Here is a 19,033-nt window from a genome sequence, read left to right as displayed (position 1 = left end):
GCCAAGCATCGGCAACACATTTCCTTGCAGTCATTACAGATGAGAATCAAAGTTTAGTTGGAACATGCACTTTGGATTTCTTCTGTGTTTGAAAAGTACTGCAGGGCGAACTAATAAATCTGCTTTCTCGTGCCTTTCTTTACAAGTTTCGAGTATCATTTTCAGTTCAGTTTTGTTTTAACCCCAGTGAAACCACAATTTGAATGTTGCATCCAGCTTCATATATAACAAACACTCATGAGAGCGATACTGATCCTTTCATCGAACTCTTGGCAAGAAAGTAGGAAGCTTATTTTGATGCTCCTATTCAGCAATATCCAGCTAGAAGCACACCCCAACCAATTTATGTGGTATTTTTGTGACATCTAAACTGCTTAATCTGATTGAAAATTGGGTGGAACTTGGCCAGTGAGGCTTGACAGCAGTGCAGCATTAATAGCTGCAAACGTCTCAATTGATGAACTGCATCCTTTCCACTTACTTGCATCTGCTCTCCTTTTCCATTCATCTCATAGTGATGAGCTGTTCATTATCAAAAATTAAGTGGATTAGGTGGTCACAATCAAACAGGAATCAACTTGTTTCCAGGCGGACTCAGGCACATAAATTTGGCAATAGAAGATGTTTATAATGGCTTTTTTAAGAAGCAGATATGCACTGCTCATTTAACCTTGAGGGATTTCCAAAAATCATGTATCACACAGGCCCATCTACTCAAGCCAGGAAAACACAAGTCAATTAAGTATTATTGAAGTATTTTTCATGTTGATATATGCTCTCGTCCCTTGATATTTCTCTTAGATCTCTGCTCTAATTAACAAGCTTACTCACGGTGAAAATGTGACTTACTTACTTCCAGTATATGCTAGTTATTCATGTGTGCACTGCAGCTGAGATCACGCCGTAAATCCCTGGCATCTGAATCGTCCATGTTTAGCTCATGTCTCTATCTGTTGGCTGCATCTCAAGCAAAAGCAGTGGCTTCCTCCTCACTCCCAGTCCAGATGGCTAATCCTCTTCAAGTGCAAAGCCATCACTCTGGCATTGCGTAAAATGTTGGATGGAGGAGGTCACCGCACAGCTGAGACTAATCTAAAAAACAGGAGACTCCTCTTGTGGAGCTTTCCCAGAATTTTCTTTAAGGCTTTGAGATGATTCATCTCCGGTGCATTTCTATGCTTAGAAATATGTTAATATTAGTAATAATAGTAATAAGAAAGCTGGGCATTGCTCTTACTTGTAATCAGTGTGCAGAGAGACTGACTGGGTGAATGCAAAGCTCTCAAAATGCCAGTTGATCTACATTCCAGCCCTCATCTACCGTCTTGAACTCTGGGTAGTGACCGAAGGATTGAGAGTTAAAAGCAGCCAGAATGAATTTCCTTTGTCCTCGTTCACTCTGAGAGATAGGGTAAAGAGCGAGGACATCCCTATGGTCCTTCTTGTTAAAAGGAGCCAATTCGAGGATGTTTGCACATCTTATCAGGATGCCTCAGGGCATGTGCTACTGGGAGAGGATATCTGATCCCAGCCAGAACACACTGGAGGCATCACACACCCCATCTGGCCTAGTAACGTCTTCGTATCCCCAAGGTGGAGCTGGACGACGTGACTGGAAAGAAGGATGCCTGGGCTGTTTGACGATCTTGGTCAATTTCGAAACAAAGATTTTCATGGCAGGGGTCCTTTAAATGACAACAGTCACCGTGTAAAGTGACCAGCAGCTTGATATCACAGGTATTTAGAGAGAAAAGCAGCCGTTATCGTACCTCGGTGTTGTGTCCTTCCCGCAGGTTGTACGTCAGATCGTGCTGGATCTCAGTGATGAACTTTTGGGCGTAGTCAGGATAGAGACAGAGCACCTCGCGGAGGCCTTTGAGGCTGATGTACTGCAGGTCGCAGTAGGTCAGGGCCTTCACACAGGCATTGGTCTTAATCACCTCCTCCTGGGTCAGACAATCAGAGCCAATCAGGTCACCCCGACCTGGAAAGCAGCGATAGAGGCAGGGCTGTAGTTGAGGGATATACTGTATTTTTACTGCACTGCATGTATCTGACTACTATTGCTGATTGTGACTTTTCAGATTAAGATTTTAGGGGGGAAAAAACAATAATTAGCAAAGGTTTCGGTTGGGCTGTTGTAGATGACAGTGGAAGTTCTGTATTATTCTGTTTCTGTTTGTTTCTGCTTCCTCTCTCTACCTCACCACCTCTCCAGAGCTGTAAATCCAAAGTGGCAATGCCGGAACAATTTGAGTGTGTGAGTCTGCAAGTGTGCGTCCAGCTACACACAGGAGGGAGAGCAGAAAAATGTGTGTGTGCAGTTGTGCGTGTTTCAATATTAACATGCATGTGCATGTACACCCACAGCCGGCTCAACATGCTAATGAGTTTCCCTTCTTTCCTCTATAGGCAGCATGCAGCGTGCAGCATTTCATTATTTACACCAGTTAGATCATTAATATGAAAAACGGTGTTGGCAATTTGCTCCCTCTGCTTTATACGAACCTGAACTGCTTCCAGTGCTGTTTGTGAGTCTGTTTGTGCTTCTCGATTCCATTTCATCCATGTTATGCAGAATGGGAGTGTCAGTGTACGTGTTGTAGGACAAGGCTCCAGAGAGGCTCTTATTCTGGAGGCAGGTTTCTGGTTCTAGCTGTTCAATCAGCTTACCTACTGGGTGCATGTCATTTTTTTTGTTCATTTTGCATCACATTAATGCAGTTTGGTGCACTTTTTCAATTGTATTGGCTCGACGGGCTTGATGATATTGAGGTTTTTCAGGCAGAATCAGGCAACGTATGCTGGATGTTTAAATAGGGATCTGTTTATGGACTTCCTGTAGGAGCTGTGGCTGCTCCCTAAAATCAATCCCTGGATCACACCCCATCTTTCACCTGATGGGGTGTGAATTGTTTGCCCAAAGAGACAATTTAATACGGACATAATTGCTATTTTTATTAGCACTAGGCTGCTCTTGTTCATTATGGTCTTCATAAAAGCTTGCAATTAAATGTTGGATAATGACTTTTTCCAGTGGTAAAAGCCCTCTCTCATCTTGCGCTCATAATGCTGTGACCTGACTCCAATATAGACCGAAGAGGAGAAGTCTTGCAACCTTCATCTTACATATTATTTAAAAAGCACTTCATGGCCTTGTTCCAGCGTATTTGGTGAATTTTATGGCCCTGTACACAAACTCAACCTTTTATTCTGTTACAAAACTCTGGCAGGCTCCTCTTTTAAAAGTCTACTGAATCCCTTTACCAATGGAGCTGAACCTCAGTGGTGTGGGCTATGTGATATGAGTTGTGTTTGGCATTTATTGCATTATATGAGTAGATTTTAATTATTTAATATGTGCATTTTTGTTTATTCTTTCACTTCATTGTGTATGCTAAAATAGCTAACAATTAGCTATTTCTGAGCTACTGTTCAAACTCTTTCAATCATGTTATCATGCAGTTGTTTTGTTCTTTACCCAGAATGGCCAGCACAGTGCTGTCCTTCAGCACTTCCATGGAGCCCGAGCATACAAAGTAGATAGCCTGGAGGGCGTCGCCCTGGCGGATGAGGAACTCCCCAGGAGCAGTGAAGGAGGTCTTGATGATAAGGGAGAGGGAGCGCAAACACCCCCTGCTGGCTGATTCAAAGAGTGGCAGTTCCAGCAGCTCTTTATTCAGGTGCATGGCGATGTCAGCCCTCAGCTCATCTGGGAAGTCCTTCAGCAGCTGTGGAGGGGATAAGAAGGAAAAAACTCACCTCAGCGATGAAGGCACACAAAACACAATTTGATTTCTTTGTCTGCAAACTGTGGATGAATCTCTGTCTCCCTCTCAGCTTTAGTGGCTTGTTTCCTTTGTGTGTCATCATTTGAATGTGACTGTGTGGGAAGGTGGAGGTAACAGGCAAAATAAAACCTTTCACCTTCCCACATAGTCACAACCAACTGATACATGCATGACCAGCATGAAATGTATTTCCATTTTCTACATTTTCTCGAATGTCTCTCATAACAGTAAATGCACCAGCTTTCGTGAAATTTCTCATTTTCCACTGTAGCAAGGCAGAAATCTTTGGTAGGTGACGACCTCAAAGTATTAGCATCTCTTCACCATCATGTCATCTCTTTAAAAAGGATTATTTAGATTTGAAGCCATGGTAAAATACATCAAGAGTGACTTTAGTGTCTGTGAGGTCATTAATCCATGAAATTAAGATGCCCCAGCGTGACAGAACCCAAAACAAAACCCAAATCCTCTCAGTGACTTTGAGCTGCTTCTTTCGTCTGCTTGGAGGGCAAGGAACCAGATTTACACTTTCAATTTTAGAAGCCAGTCCAGTTGATCCCATTGTAACTGACAAGGTCAATCCAAGCCACAGAAGTCATACATCCATCCATGATAATTAAATGAACAGTCAGTCATTGTCAGAAAAATGCTTGTTTGCCTTCTAGAGTTACATAACGGTGAGATTCAAGACTGATATCAGCTTGATGTTTAGCCTAGCTTAGCACAATGCTCTTTCCACTAACACTGCTTCACTTTAATACAGTTCTGTATGTTCACATTGTCTTGTGGCAAAGGCCTTTAATCACTCATTCTTGATGCAGTGAGTCCCTCCTACCTCACTGACGTCGATGCCGTTGTTGACAGACCAGGTGGTCTGGAAACATTCCATCATGCGTTGCTCAAGGGCCTTGGGCAGCCGGTGCACCCGGATAAAGTCCTTCAGGTCCTTGGTGCGGGTGTGGTAGAGGGAGCGGCGTGAGTACATCCTCTGGATGATGGCAGTCACATTACCGAACACCACAGCATGCATTAATGCTGCAGAGGAGACAAAAGACCAGAAAAGCTTATCTCAAATGAAGACTTCTGTAAGCTCAGCTGGTGTGATTAAAACAGCTTTAGTGGCTGGATAAGTGGCAGCTGTGGTCAAAGGTATGACTGCTTTGGTGTTGGGTTTTACCCACCTCCGATCAGCATGGTGCATATGGAGAAGATCTTCTCAGAGTCCGTGTTGGCTGAAACATTGCCGAAGCCCACACTGGTCAGGCTGCTCAGAGCAAAGTACAGTGACGTCACATAGGAACTCCTGACTGATGGCCCGCCGCTCAATGTCGTCCCTGAGCTGCTCGGTGTCCTTGCTCTGGTCCTGCTGCCGTTCCACTGGCCTGAAACCAGTAAACCAGCCCCATTCAGTGGCTCCAACCCTGAGATGTTCCACTGGCTGTAATTGGTCAATCCTGCTGTCACGGTACCTTGCGGCGAATCAGAGACTCCAAACAGGGAGGTAAGTGGTGCCAGGAAGTATGGCGTTCCCAAGCGTTTGGCTAGTTCATGGAGCCAGCCTGGTGGGGGAAGAGGGGCAGTTCAGGGGAGTTTGTAAGTTTGATAAGACTGCATCCATGCTTGTTGGATTACTTTGACTAGTAAGTTTCATTGGTCATGGTAACACGGCTGGAAGGGTGTCAGCTTATATTGCATTTATGTATGGTGCAGATAATTTGTCTACCTGTCTGAGTGTTGGCATCATTTGGCAACGATTTTCTTTATGTGCTTTTATTCTCTGTAGATTCTTAGTTGTTTAACCCCTTCAGACCCAGCAGTCAGGGGTCCTCCTCCACTACAATTGTCCAAGGACCAGACTTTTGCAAAGCAGACACTGTGGTGGCCAGACTTTCAAATGAAACTAAAAGAAAATAATAAAATGGATTTATTTTAACAAAAATAAATAAATAAATAAAATAACTCAATTTGTTGTATTAAACGTGAATTTCCAGATTTCATGTGCAGGAATCTTTTTCAAAACTGAATGCTCATCTCAGATTTACTGAGCACATTCATGCTCCCCCCATGCTCAATGCTCAGCTTTCCTGCACCACCACCCTCAGGACAACACTTTCACCATGAACATTGCAACCTCTAGGAAATCTGCTTTTCTGATATAAATGCTACTTTCATGAATTTCCGTCTGAGGAATAAAAGCACTGCAGGTGACTTGCAGTATGTAATAGTAAATGGATAACAATGATACTGCGCTTTTCAAGCAGGACAAAGCGCTTTCAAAAAGCCTCCACCAATGCACACACGCAATCATTAACTCATTAAAAATGGTGGAACACTGCCCTGCTCATGAGAAGCAATTTAGGGTTAACGTTTTGCTTAATTACCAACTCTACAATTGATGGAGAACCCACTCTTCCACCTGAGCCATCGCTGCCCCATGTGTCCATCTACATCTGTGCATCAGTAAAGGTCTCTTCTGGATATTTTTCTACCAATCCTGTTCCCCCATTTTCTCTCGTCTCTGCTCTTTCTGTCTCCTTCCACGTTGCTTATTTAAATCACTTGAGCAGGATAAACACCATCACCACATGCACCCCTCAGTGTTGTTGTTGTTGTTGCTTGGTGCCAGTGAGCACAGTAGGAGGGGAGAGAGAGAGATGGCCATAGCAAGAAGTGTTTTCTCAGTAAAAGGATGCACACACACACACACTGCACGCTGAGTGTATGCAAGCAAGTTTTGGTCCCAATCTTTGGTGTTAAGCACTAAGTGTTGTACTATTTTTGCAGAGCAATTCCCAGAGGTCACATGTCAAACATTGTTAACTGGTACTGGGATTTTTTCCTGTCATTTCCTGTGAATAAAGGAATTTTTGCAGCAGATGTTCAAGGTCCAAAGAAGGTAAATTCGTTGTTGTTGATTTCCTGGCTGTACAACTAATGACAGTTCCATCAGTCTCAGTATTCTGTGTTTTACTGCTAATTAGTAGATGTTAGCATGCTAACTGGGTGAATTAAGATGGTGAATGCACACCTGCTAAAGCAGCATGTTAGCATTTTCACAGTGAGCTTGTCAGCATGCTGATCATTTAACATTTGACTAAAAACACCAATGTTTAGTGACATTATTTTATTTCATGCCAAAATTACAAGTGTTTCGGCCAATTGCTTGCGGGACTGAAAGTGAACACTTCATGAAATCACATGACTGTCACAATTGCCATGATCTGTCTGCAACCTTAACCAAAATGTTCTAAGATACCTCATCTTAAATATATTTAACTGACACATCTTCACCATACTGCTCTCAGGGGAGCTAAGTAGGCCATGTGGTTTGAGGTTTGTGTAGTACTCCTTCTTCATGGGATCCCCTTTTGTTCTTCCCACTGCAATGTGTGGTTTACGAGCATTGTGAGGAAGAAGCTCAATATAGACACATGGGTTTTCACAAGCACGCATGAAACCAAAAACAGTGTTGGTGCTCTGTCCTATCTTACTCACTGAGCAGGACAGGGCAGTTGTGTCTAATGGGAGACAAGGAGGCAGGCGCTCTGGACTGCTTATGACAAGCCTGTGTGCAAGGATTCTTATAGAGGCTTGAGTCTTTTTCCATAGTTATGCTAAACTAAGGAACTTGATGAGCATGCAAACAGACAGTGGTGCTGCAGGAGTGGCATGAATGAGACGACCACAGGTGCTGCTCCATAAAAAGGATAAAAGAATCAATCTACAGGCCACAGGCCGCCTACAGCGGGTGTATAATATACATGTTGACATATACTACTCTGCAATAGTAATACTGGCCATAATTTGTGCAATGTTTGAGTTATTTATAATTATTTAATTGCTACTTTCACTCTTTAGAAAATAGTGCCTCTTCAAGGGTTCATACCATCTTGGAAAATGCCAATTACACGATCACAGTCTTTAATAACATTGCCACACTGTACTCTTTCATCAAATCAAATCATTAAAATGAAGCTGCGACACACAGACTGCTCACCACAGAGACACACACCTATATCCCAGGAGGCGGGGCTGTTGCTTTCAATCTCGCTGCGTCCAATGAAGTACCAGACACAGGCCATCCAATGAGCCAGCAGGGCGAACGTGGACATGAGCAGGGTGAGGACCACGGCGCTGTACTGGGAGTAACGATCCAGCTTCTGCAGGAGGCGCAAGAGGCGGAGGAGACGCACCGTCTTCAGCAGGTGGACCCCAAAGTTCTGGGAGACAGGGGAGTCAAGGATTAGAAGTTATACTGTGAAGACATCTAACACAAGAAGTGAAGCTCATTAAGATTAGATTAGTTAGTGCTGGATAGCTGCAGGAGACTTTTTCCCGTGACATAAATTAGAGCAGCTAGTTTCTCATCTGGATCCGAGAGAGGTTTGTAATTAGAAATTACTCATGCAGATCGACAATTCTGCCTCAGCCATCTTGAGCTAATTATTATTTTAATGTAGACACATGAAGTGACCGAAACCAGAGTTTTTCTTCTAGAAGAGAACCAAATCCCAGATCACTAAAAATGACTAAAAAGCCTCAGAATGTAACCAAACTGCATAAGGTCAGTAATTAAAGATAAACAATCAAATATCACTGTTTTTTATAGTGTAATTTTTAGTATCCTTTAATATTGAAGCTTCCCACAAGACTGGTTAAACATCCCGAGCTCGACAGAGGAGGCATGCTTAGTGGCAAGCACTGAAAATGAAGAGGGAGGCCAAGTGGTGTTAATATTTAATACACGCAAGAAATTCTAGCAACAGAGCCGGACTTGTGCTTTATTTTTTTATTTTATTTTATTTATTTTTTTCTTTGTAGAAAGTGTAAGTGGATATTATGGAAAAAATGAGACCCCAACAGATAATATTTAACTTCATAGGAGCTGTAGGTTTTTGTGAAGTGAGCAGCTCAACCAATGATTCTTCCCTTCCACACTGAATTGAAATTGAACATTTCCAACAGTGTGCTTCTGCTCGGTTGAGGAGACTGATGGCAGCAACACGTATCATTCACTGGACTAAATAATGGGTTGATGGACAAAGCCAAACATGCAGCTTAGGAGTGTGTTAATGCTGCAGAACTGTGGCTCATATGAAAAAGAAATGGTCGGACCTTAAACTTTCAGAGGAAAAAGAAGAATCATACATAACGTCAGCGTTAAACATTAGAACTGTAAGTCTGCTAATTGCTTACACTAAATTGATGATTCCTATTACATTGTTCATGAAAGCTCCGAACTGCTTTTGAGGAGGAACAATCATTTACATCAAGTCTAGACATTGCTTAGAGATAAGACCATTTCCATGTCAAAGTAAAGTTTTATAAATAGCTACCTATATGAGTTTGTTTTTGAAGTGGGCTCCCTGAACAGCTAAATGAATTTGGTATTTCACAAGAAAAATGAAAATGTCACAAATGATTCACGTTTTTTTTTTTTTTTTTTTCCAGAGAAACATTTTCCTTGTTCGTATTTCAGTTTAATCATCCTGTGACCCTTCAGATTCCTCTGCTGCGTCACACGGTGATCCACTATCCATCGCATTGCATCTGTTCAGCAGCTGGCAGGCTCTGCACTCAACATCATCCGGCTAATCAACTTGCCTCTGCCCGTAATTTGATGTCAGCGTGCTCATTTATCCGCTTAATTATCAGTTACCTAATAATGACTCTCTTGTTTCTTGCTCAGATCCTCAGTTTCCCTTCCTGGAATCCACTACAGCAATGTTGAGAGCAGGAAGGGCAGGATTTCAAGAAAATGTGGAATAAAAAGTTTCCCGTCATCCCTCAACCCTTTGTTTCTTTTACCACATCTTAGCATAAGAGGTTTTGTGCGTCTGTGTTTGTCTACCTCGGTGTTCATTAATGAAGCCAGAGAGTGCGACTGAGGCAAGAATGACATCCATTACCACAGACAGGGCTCATACAGCCTCTGCCTGTGCAGCACACAGACACATAAACAAACATAAATCGCACCTAACGACACACAAAAGTGCAAGCTCAGTGAAACATGTACGATTTATATGCACTTTTCCAACACTCCCATTACACAGCAACACTCCACAGCAATATATAGTGCACTGCATGTGTGGACAGTGTGTGTGCATGTGTGTGTGAGACCCACCACACTGATATTGAAGGCATAGAGCAGGTCAAAGGGCAAGGCAGCGATCAGGTCCACAAACAGCCAGGACGTGACGTAGTGGATGCAGATGGAGCGGGGCTCGTACACCACCTGACCAGACGTGCTCACGTAGGTGGTTCGGAAGTTCAGCACGATATCTGGCACGAAACGTACAACTGAGCTCACCACTGCTGCTTGGAAACGCTCCGTCCTCAGTGGACTTGGAGGCTGTTAAGTTGTGCTAATGCTTCAGCTCTTGAGTCTTAACACTTCTGTCATCAGCATGCATCTTAGGTGGTTAGTCAGTTTGGCAGGAGAGGAAACGTGGACCTTCAATTTGTTACTTAAAGAGACAGTTTGACATTTTGGGAACATGTTTGCTTTCTTGTTGAGAGTTAAGATGAGAATTCCCATATCTGTCCGCTAAACAGACAGCTTCAACCAGTGGCAGAGCTACCTGCTTTCCCCTGCTTCCAAGTTTTCTGCCAAGCTAAGTTTCATATTTACCGTACAGACATGGGAGTAGTATTGATCTTCTCATTTAACTTTGCCCAACCCAAAAATGAAACTGTTCCTTGAAAAGGAGCTCACTGCTCAATATTTCAAACTGAACTGTGTTGAGTTTCCAGTGATTAGCAAGACTATTGGGCTTTGGGATGCTGTAGCAAAATCAGACTGCACCTTTAAAATAAAGTTCTAACATCAAAATTGCATTTTAACAATTCACAGTCACACTGATGACGAAACAACCACGAGTAAAGATGAGGTCCAAACCAAAGGCTTCGCATTACCGACTGATGTCTTTGCAGTCATGTAACAATGGCTAAATTATAGATCATTGCATGTTTGTTTTGTATGTAAAGGTTTCTGAGGACACTGTAAACAGAGCTTTAATTGATTCTGATCTTCAGCTCTAAAACCGTTTGCAGCGCAGCGCTGAGGGTCTGGAATAGTGAATGCCGTGCTCGGCTTACCTACAGATACAATGGCCAGCACTGTGACGATAAGATCCACTTTGTGAAAATATTTCCTCTAACAAGCCATCCTCGAGTGGGATTAGCAGACTTGGTTGCCAGAGGGGAGATGGCATTAAGAGAAGTGGAGATCTTTCATACAGCTGGTCTGTCAGGAGGTGTTAGAAGCAGACTATGGTGCAGCTAAATGGCCAATTAAAAGAGAAGGGGTGGTGTCAGACCTGCTTGATTGGATTACGTAAAGCAGACAGGAGTTGCCCCTTAAAACTGATAATGGAAGAGGTGGAAGAACATGTGAGGCGTGACTTAAAGGATAAGAGCATCCTGTATTGTCAACAAAGCCCCTGAAACTATTTCAGGAAACTATTAAGAATTCTTAAAAAAAAAAAAAAGAAAGTACATAATTTGGACCCATCTTTAAAAATTCACATCATAAGAAAACACAAATACTACAGCAAAAACAGAAACCAAATCATCCAAAACATGTGAAACCAGCCTTACCGATGATAAAAAGTATCTCCACCAAGATATCGCTGACACTTGGAGGGTTACGCGCTGCCGAGCCGCCATCCTCTCTTATCTCCACCGCGGTGAAGCACACGTTATAGGGAACAGTGACGGCGACGTAGAAGGTGGCCAACAGGATCAGCCAATCCCAGCCAGCCTTGAACGCACCGTAGTGAAGGAGGATGAAACGGGACTTCTGGATGTCTGCCACCTTGTACTCTGGGACTGGGTTTGCATTGGCTCCGAGTACACTCTTGATACGGAAAAACACACACAAACACAAATAAGAAAGACATACTATGCATATTATGGTTGATTTGTTTGTATAAGCTCATCAATACTTGATTGTTTTCTGATTCATGTGGAGCCCTATATCTTGAAAGTGTCTGTACCAGCCAGCATGAATATTTTATTATCAACACTGCTACTGCTGGAAGTGTAGTATTGGTCAAGGTCTCAGCTTAAAGGCACATAAAAAGAATACATGGACTGTGAAGGCGCAGCAATACTCCACACTGATCTGTGTTTTGCATGTAGTAAGTAGTGACAAAATATAATGTGTCCATGGTGATTTAACTGAGCGTCTAGTTAACATTTAGCTGATGCAAGAGGATGAAAACTCTTAACCATGATATGTGATCAGCCAGGCTCACAATGAATTCAAATGACTAATGAGAGCTTTTATGCAAATGTATTTGTCTCATCCCAGTCGCTTGAGTTTACACATTTTCATCTTACTAACTTAGAAATTAATGCAAATCAAGCTGTTGCAAACAAAGCCACTGAACAGTGCTGGAAAAGCAAACTGTCCCTTTATCAGCACATGCAACTCTGCAATAATGACCTGGAGACACCATATAATCCTACATATAATACAATTTTGAGGTACTTTGCTTGAGTTCTTCCATTTAAAGCCACTTTATACTCCTCCTGTGGGACAGAAGATACCAAAGACATGTCTCACATTGTTGATCTTCAGCTTGCTCTTGGTTTTGTCCTGTTTCTGTAGGTGTCCAGACAGCTGGTATAGGACGGCCCGACTGCGGCGGCGCTCCATGTTGAAGCCTGGAGGGCGGGTGACCTGGTGGATCTCATCTGAAGACAAGGACACAAAACTAGAGAGACATGCACATGTGGCAAAAACTAGCATTGTCCACATCTGTGGTTAACAAACTTGGATCTTAATAAGATGTGTGAGCATTTAGCATTTAAGTGCTCCAAGTTACCATATACAGAATTCTGCATCCAAGTGAGAAAGTCACATTGAAGAGCAATAAGAGTTTCATGTTTGTGGAGCCAGGCCACATTTATAATCACAAAATTTTGTGGCAAATCCCTGCAATCAGTGAATTCATCTGTGACTAAAGTAAAACTGCACAATGTTTTGTGACAACTTTGATATGCAAATTTTAGATGATGACCAATGCTGACAACGTCGACCTCTGAGGGAAAGGCCAGCTGGCACTGTCCACTTTTATTAAACCATTGAACCCTCTTTTGTTTTGCTCAGAGAGCTTTTTGTCCTCTTCAGTTAGTCTTTATTGAATTAAATTATGTACAATCATGAGAGGACAATGCCAGGGGACATAAAAACCCAATGCAGAGAAAACAGAAGCTTTGAGAGCCATTGTTACTGATTCACGCCAGCATGTTCCTTATGGTGACAATATTTTCAAAACCCGAATCCATTACCCTTAAGCGTACCATACTTCATGCACCCGCACATGTATGCACACACGACAGGCGTTTTCTTCAGGATGAGGGACAATTCTGGTGTTGCCGTTATTGTTTTCCAGCTAAGTCCCAGATATAGCCATCTGCAAGCATCTATTTGAAAAAAATATAGACTATATATAAGAAGAGCGATCAACTTACTTTGGCCTTGGGTAGCCATTTTGGACACATTTTTACTGGACTGTATTAATGCTACTCATAAAGTTCTACAATCACCTTTGTGCTTTGATTGTCTTTTTACTTTTAATATTCTTCCACATTTTATTTAGAGTTTTATTTAGTTGCTATTTCTTACAGCTACGAAATTCCAGCCACAAGCCAAGTTTATGAGGCCGGATGATACACGGCTGTTATCCAGATTATTGAATCCATACTGTTACTCGTGTCGACCGCTCCTGAGAGTCGTGTTAGCATATTGAATGTGTTATGAGCCGTGGAATTCATATCTTAGAAACCCTCAACCCAACATATTATTGGAAATAATACCTCAATACCTAGTGTTGACCTTAAAAATTTATTATAAAGTAAGGCTGCTGCAGAAACAAAGACACTATGTGCTTTTCTGGGTGCGTTATATTCTGATGTTGAACAGCAGAATACAAACCTTACATACCAGGGTGATGGTCATCAAGCACTTTTCAGTGATTAACATACATGTTTATAGACCAAAATTGGGTCATAATAAAGTAAATAAGTTGTTCTGATGAAGTCTTTTAGTTTGATTGGTTAGTGATGTGATGTCACAAAAGGGTGATGACTCTGACTCGCTGATGCGACGCGCCTGGGAGAGTTGCACAGTGGCAAAACAATGCAGAAAAGCATGTTTGATTTGGCCTTGTCCACACGTACAGATATAGTTTCTCCTCTTCACAGAGGAAAATGTTTGTTTTGCAAAATTTCTGTATATGTGTGGACAAGGCCTGCGTTTACCATCCACAACAAACACAATAAACACATGAAAAAATGATCTGCCCACTCCGGGAGAAGAGGGGACCAGCCAATGCGTTTCCAATCCACTGTACATGAAAACATGGCCACTTCCGAATTAATCTGGACAGTAAAACCGACAAACGATGTACTGCTTTGCTGGAAAGAACGTAGAATGAGTTATTCGTGTGATGACTGTTCCTAAAACCCTTCCATAGTATCACCAGTCATGTCTGCTGATAGATTTGTGCCCCAGCTGCAAAGCCCCAATTGGATTATTCCATGTGAATTATAGTGGGAATGGACAGGGCCTCGCTCTCTTTCTTTTTCATGCTTTCTCTCACCAGCATCAGATTCATTGTCATGGTCCAGGTCCTTATTTTCTGTGATGTCCTTATGTGAGACCAGGAACAGAACCACCTCGCTCTTCTCGTTCTTTATGGGCACAATGTCGAGCAGACACCAGAACCTGGAGCCTGTGAAAAGAATGGACATTTGGATATAGACAAAATCAAAGATCATATATTTTTGGCTGATGCTGCTGGTTTTTATGCCTAAACATGATCAAATTTGACAACATCCTGCAGTCTTACCACTCTTCTTGTACAGAACGATCTCAGTCTTGAACTCCCGACGTTCATCGAGAGCTGTCTGCATCTGCGAGGTGAGGTGGTCGCTGGTCTCACTGCCGTACAGGAAGTGGCACATGCAGCTCTTCTGCATCAGCTCGCCACGGGCGAAACCCGTCAGTTCACAGAAGCCATCGGAGCAGTAGACTATGGGGTAGAGGGACTGGACCTGAGCGTTCCCCAGGACAAAGTTACTGTCTGAATGGAGGAGAGATGGGAAGGTAATATGTTCAACAGCACAGCTTAGCATGTCAGTAAGCTAACATTTGCTAGCAGTACACAGGTACAACTGAGGCTAATGGGAGTGGTATTAGTTTAACAGATGTTTGACCAAATGGTAAAGTATTGGAGGAGAAGTTAATGGTTTACAATTCATCAGGTGGAAACATGAGCGTCTGGACCAAATCTGGCAATCTATCCAATGATTGTGAGGATATTTCAGGCTGACTTTCTGTTTCACAGCCCCACTGCTGCAATTGAGTGCAAAAGTGAGTGCTGCGATTACTTTTTTCCATGGTTTCAGCCTCTTAGGCTGTGTACAGGCTGACCTATGGCTGTGATTAGTCGAGAAAAAAAATAATTCAATCTCCCCTATATTGTGATTTACAGATGTAACATTCTCCTGAAACAAAGCTTGTAGTAAAGATGCAAATTCAACATTATTTGTAGTTATGTATCCTGCCTCTGCCAGAGAAAAAAAGGGATTTGAAATGGTTACTGCAGCGTTGTACACAGCATGTGCAATTCTTTTGCCTGGCTATCGTTATTGTGTAAAGTGTGTCAAGTTTATATGAATATATCCTGTAAGCATTTAAATGAAGGCAATAGCATCCATGTTGTGATCTGCATAAAACGCTGCAGTGCTGCCAGTCGCCTTTATTTTGTTACAACTAACTCTGATGTAACACATATCGGGTCCCTCAAAGCCTCGCAGAGGGTTGTGTGAATTGTGACAAAAGAATCATTCACAATAAAAACAAAACTGGCAGGAGGATCATATTGCAGCTGTGAGTGGCGCGTTTAAGGACAACCATCGAACAGTTTTGCAGTCACACTCACGCGACATGCCTTACTCACCTGCAATTTCACAAACACGTCCCGTTGATTCAAAGGAAACAGAATGAAAATTTGATGCTCTCTTTTGTCACTGCGCTCATTCTCACTTCACGCTCACCTCTGCACTCTGAGAGGTTTCAGAGTGGCTCGGCTCACTTTGAAAAGATCTCCTCATGGTGAATTTAACATGTCTGCTGCTTTTCAATGATATCCATGTCATCTTCTTTTCTTTGACTCTCGCTGTTGTTTTCCCTCAAATGATCTTTTTTTATTTTTGCACGTCTTTACTGTCTCTGTCCGCCAGACATTAGACAATTGGGCAACACAAACAAAGTTAACTTGAACTTTAAACTTCAATTGTAATATACAGTATCTGACAGGTACCTCAAAGCAATAATGAATTAATGAGCAAAATGATTGAAAACACATAATAATGCACTGCAGTCATTACATACATTAAAAATGACTAAGGATGAAATCACAAAAACACCCGAAGGCTTATTTTAGTATAACAGTTAATTTCTTTCAGCACCATTTCATGTCTGAAGGCATGAAGATGGATGGCATGTGGTGTATTTAAGGCCACTGCAGTAATCCAAGTAATCCACCACAATCATATCAATCAGTCAGAGGTCAGTGCTCTTTGGGTTCCACAGACAACGTCACACATCCACAATGTGTAGATTTACTGACAAAATTTCAAACTGTTAATGAAATATTGAATATATAACCTAACATATGTGTAAGTGTAATGTATGCGAGCAGACTGCCAGGCTGTGGTCCAAACAGGCCGCCTGACAAAAGGTTTGACTGACTGAGTTATGAAGACAATCTTGAATAATTATATCAGAGTGAATTAGGTGCAATAGGTGACTCACGCAGCCAAGACATTCATTCTGCTGAGATCATTAAAGTTCATACATAAATGAATCTGGAAGACTGGAGCGCTCACTTTGAAGAATGAGAGCAATATAGAGCGAGAGAGCCGAGCAAATGATTGAGAGTGACAGACAGTGAGAGAGGAATGAATGGAGATGCAGACGGGGTGAGATTGCATGAAGATGAACTGGGGACAATGAAATTTAATAATTCGTGCATTAATAAAGCATGTCCAATGTAAATGCACTTGCCAAACCTCATCGAAGCATCGCTCAGACAGGACGTACAAACTACCTCACAGTGCAGGAGGCTCATGGGAAGTCCACATTTCCTCTGAAGCAGCACAACAAATTCTGCATCACAACAACACAACAGGCAGAAAGACGTCCTGCAACATGTCGCTTTTAAAGTGCTCATTAAACCTGGAAGAGCAATTTCAGATTGACGCACATTCATTGCATTTGTAGCTCTGACAAGATTTCTTGGAGGCAGAAGTAATCTCATTGGTCAGGATAAACCTCAGTGGGTGGGCTTAACGGCTGAATTTTTTTTTTTTTTTTTTTTTTTTTTTAGCACAAATTAGCTGACTCACAGTTTTAAGCGAGCAAAGAAGTATTTCAAAAAACACTCAATAACTAAAAAACAATGACTCAGACCTGTCAACTCTCCCCACTCTGCCATATTTTCCCACCTTTCTGACAAAGATAATTTCTCTTCTTTTCAAATCCTAGGAATGGTTTAACATTTTGGGAAAAATATGGACGCTTATAATGCACATAACCCTCCGATCTATGGATTCAATTAATAAGAACATATAAATTAGTGACCTTTTGAGGTGCGAGTTGGTGGATTTTACTACCTTTACACGGACCCTGGCAAGCTGTTCAGCCATTTCCAGATTAGTATTGATCTTCTATGAATTAGGCTGAAGGCAATGCTCTAGATCTACCTGTCCATCTATTTCACCTATGGGCATGAGCTGTGGGTAATAAGATTGTGAGGGTTAGGGTGAGTCTCTGTTGTTTTATGACCTGCCATCCAGGAACAAACAGGATGAACAAGCAAATGGCACTCAAACAGTGTTGCCACTGCTCGATCCATCATGGCCAGCAGGATGTTTATGCTTCTGTCTGGGCTTGATAAAAAGGCTTTTTGAGGATTATTTTGCAGTCATACACCAAAGTGTCACATGTCCACAGCGAAGGTCAACACGTCAGCAGCGCATTTTGTCAAGCTGCTTCTTGCTGTTCAGCTTCTTGCAAGAACAACAGACTGTGGGACTGCAACAAGTGCGAGGCCTCCTTACTCATATATCACCAGATGGATTTGTAGTGACAACAGCAACAGCGGTGTCGTCTCCTTGTTGTCAGTTTTACCAGGTGTGTTAAATGAATGTAGAAATGGCTGTAATAGCAACTGATCATTCAAGCTGCTGCACTGTGAGGCAGCAGAGGAGGGAGGCCGTCCGCGGTTTCGAACATAAGAATGATGCAGTCGGCGATTTTGAGGAGCGTGACAAAATATAAAAGGATTTGATGAATCACTTCTCTCAGAAAATAAAGTAGGCCTGTACTTTGGAGATGATTAACTGGTAGAGGGAATATATTAATATTTAACAGAAGTGAGTCCATTGTGCCTAAAAAAAACAAGGGTTGTGCTTTCATAAGGCACAAATGGAAGCTTTTACTGGACCTCTTACATTTGAGCCTTCAGAAGAATGTTAAAGAAAAGGAGCCTTATTTTAGCCTCCACAGTTAGCCAGGATACGTCTCACAGAAGTCAGCACAGTAAGAACAGAGCTAATAATCTAGTCGCTCTATTCAGGACAATGAAGCTTTTTTTAGATATTTTTCAGCAGCACTGAACAGAACAAGTGACCAAATAACATCACTCATGACAGAAGATGGTCATGGTAACATCTCCTAAGTTTATCCTGGCTAATTATACCAAATGTAAAACAACATGTTTTATCAGCCATGACGCTGTTACCACTGTTGCCAGTTAAGTTGCATATACATGCATCCAATTTCATGCAAGATCTCAAATTATCCAACTTTCATGGCCACATATCTTTGGGAATTGCTTGACTTGTTCCACATTATTTCATTCAAAGTCTTATTTTCTTACTATCATTTACAGAACTGCAACAGATCTCAGCTCATCATCTAACCATGGTGCATTTCTGCCCTTTGTAGACCTTTTTCCAAGCAGACCACTGTAAAACTTTCATATCATTCAACATTGAATCTACATTAAATCTTGTACATGACCTGCGGTAAACAATTCCAGCTGCAGGCTCGGCCATTTCAGTCTTTCTTGTTGGTAATTAATTTGTGGGCGCTGCATTGTGCAGCCACTGATGCTGCCGGTGAACACAGCTCATTTCTACTCGCAACTCCTGTGCTCCATCAT

At 42.1% G+C, this 19,033-nt stretch overlaps 1 protein-coding gene across 2 annotated transcripts in view; it reads right to left on the bottom strand.

The window, feature by feature from the left end:
• The window catches only part of LOC143315915 (voltage-gated delayed rectifier potassium channel KCNH8-like), a 29,614-nt gene that overhangs the window by 4,877 nt on the left and 5,704 nt on the right, over window positions 1-19,033 (bottom strand). Inside the window, exons 2-12 of one of the 2 annotated variants that reach the window (XM_076723479.1) lie at window positions 14,651-14,884; window positions 14,402-14,533; window positions 12,361-12,491; window positions 11,391-11,649; window positions 9,916-10,073; window positions 7,804-8,011; window positions 5,261-5,350; window positions 4,973-5,173; window positions 4,627-4,826; window positions 3,482-3,731; window positions 1,770-1,984 (exon numbers count right to left, since the gene is read on the bottom strand). In XM_076723479.1, coding sequence (XP_076579594.1) covers window positions 1,770-1,984; window positions 3,482-3,731; window positions 4,627-4,826; window positions 4,973-5,173; window positions 5,261-5,350; window positions 7,804-8,011; window positions 9,916-10,073; window positions 11,391-11,649; window positions 12,361-12,491; window positions 14,402-14,533; window positions 14,651-14,884 — 2,078 coding nt within the window. Of the gene's footprint in view, window positions 1-1,769; window positions 1,985-3,481; window positions 3,732-4,626; window positions 4,827-4,972; window positions 5,351-7,803; window positions 8,012-9,915; window positions 10,074-11,390; window positions 11,650-12,360; window positions 12,492-14,401; window positions 14,534-14,650; window positions 14,885-19,033 lie in introns of both variants that reach the window. The other variant, XM_076723478.1, reaches the window with a different exon arrangement.

The sequence above is a fragment of the Chaetodon auriga genome, chromosome 23 (assembly GCF_051107435.1).
Source record: "Chaetodon auriga isolate fChaAug3 chromosome 23, fChaAug3.hap1, whole genome shotgun sequence".
NCBI lineage: Eukaryota > Metazoa > Chordata > Actinopteri > Chaetodontiformes > Chaetodontidae > Chaetodon > Chaetodon auriga.
Note: the sequence above shows the minus strand (reverse complement) of the source record. Positions and strands in the feature narration are given on the sequence as shown.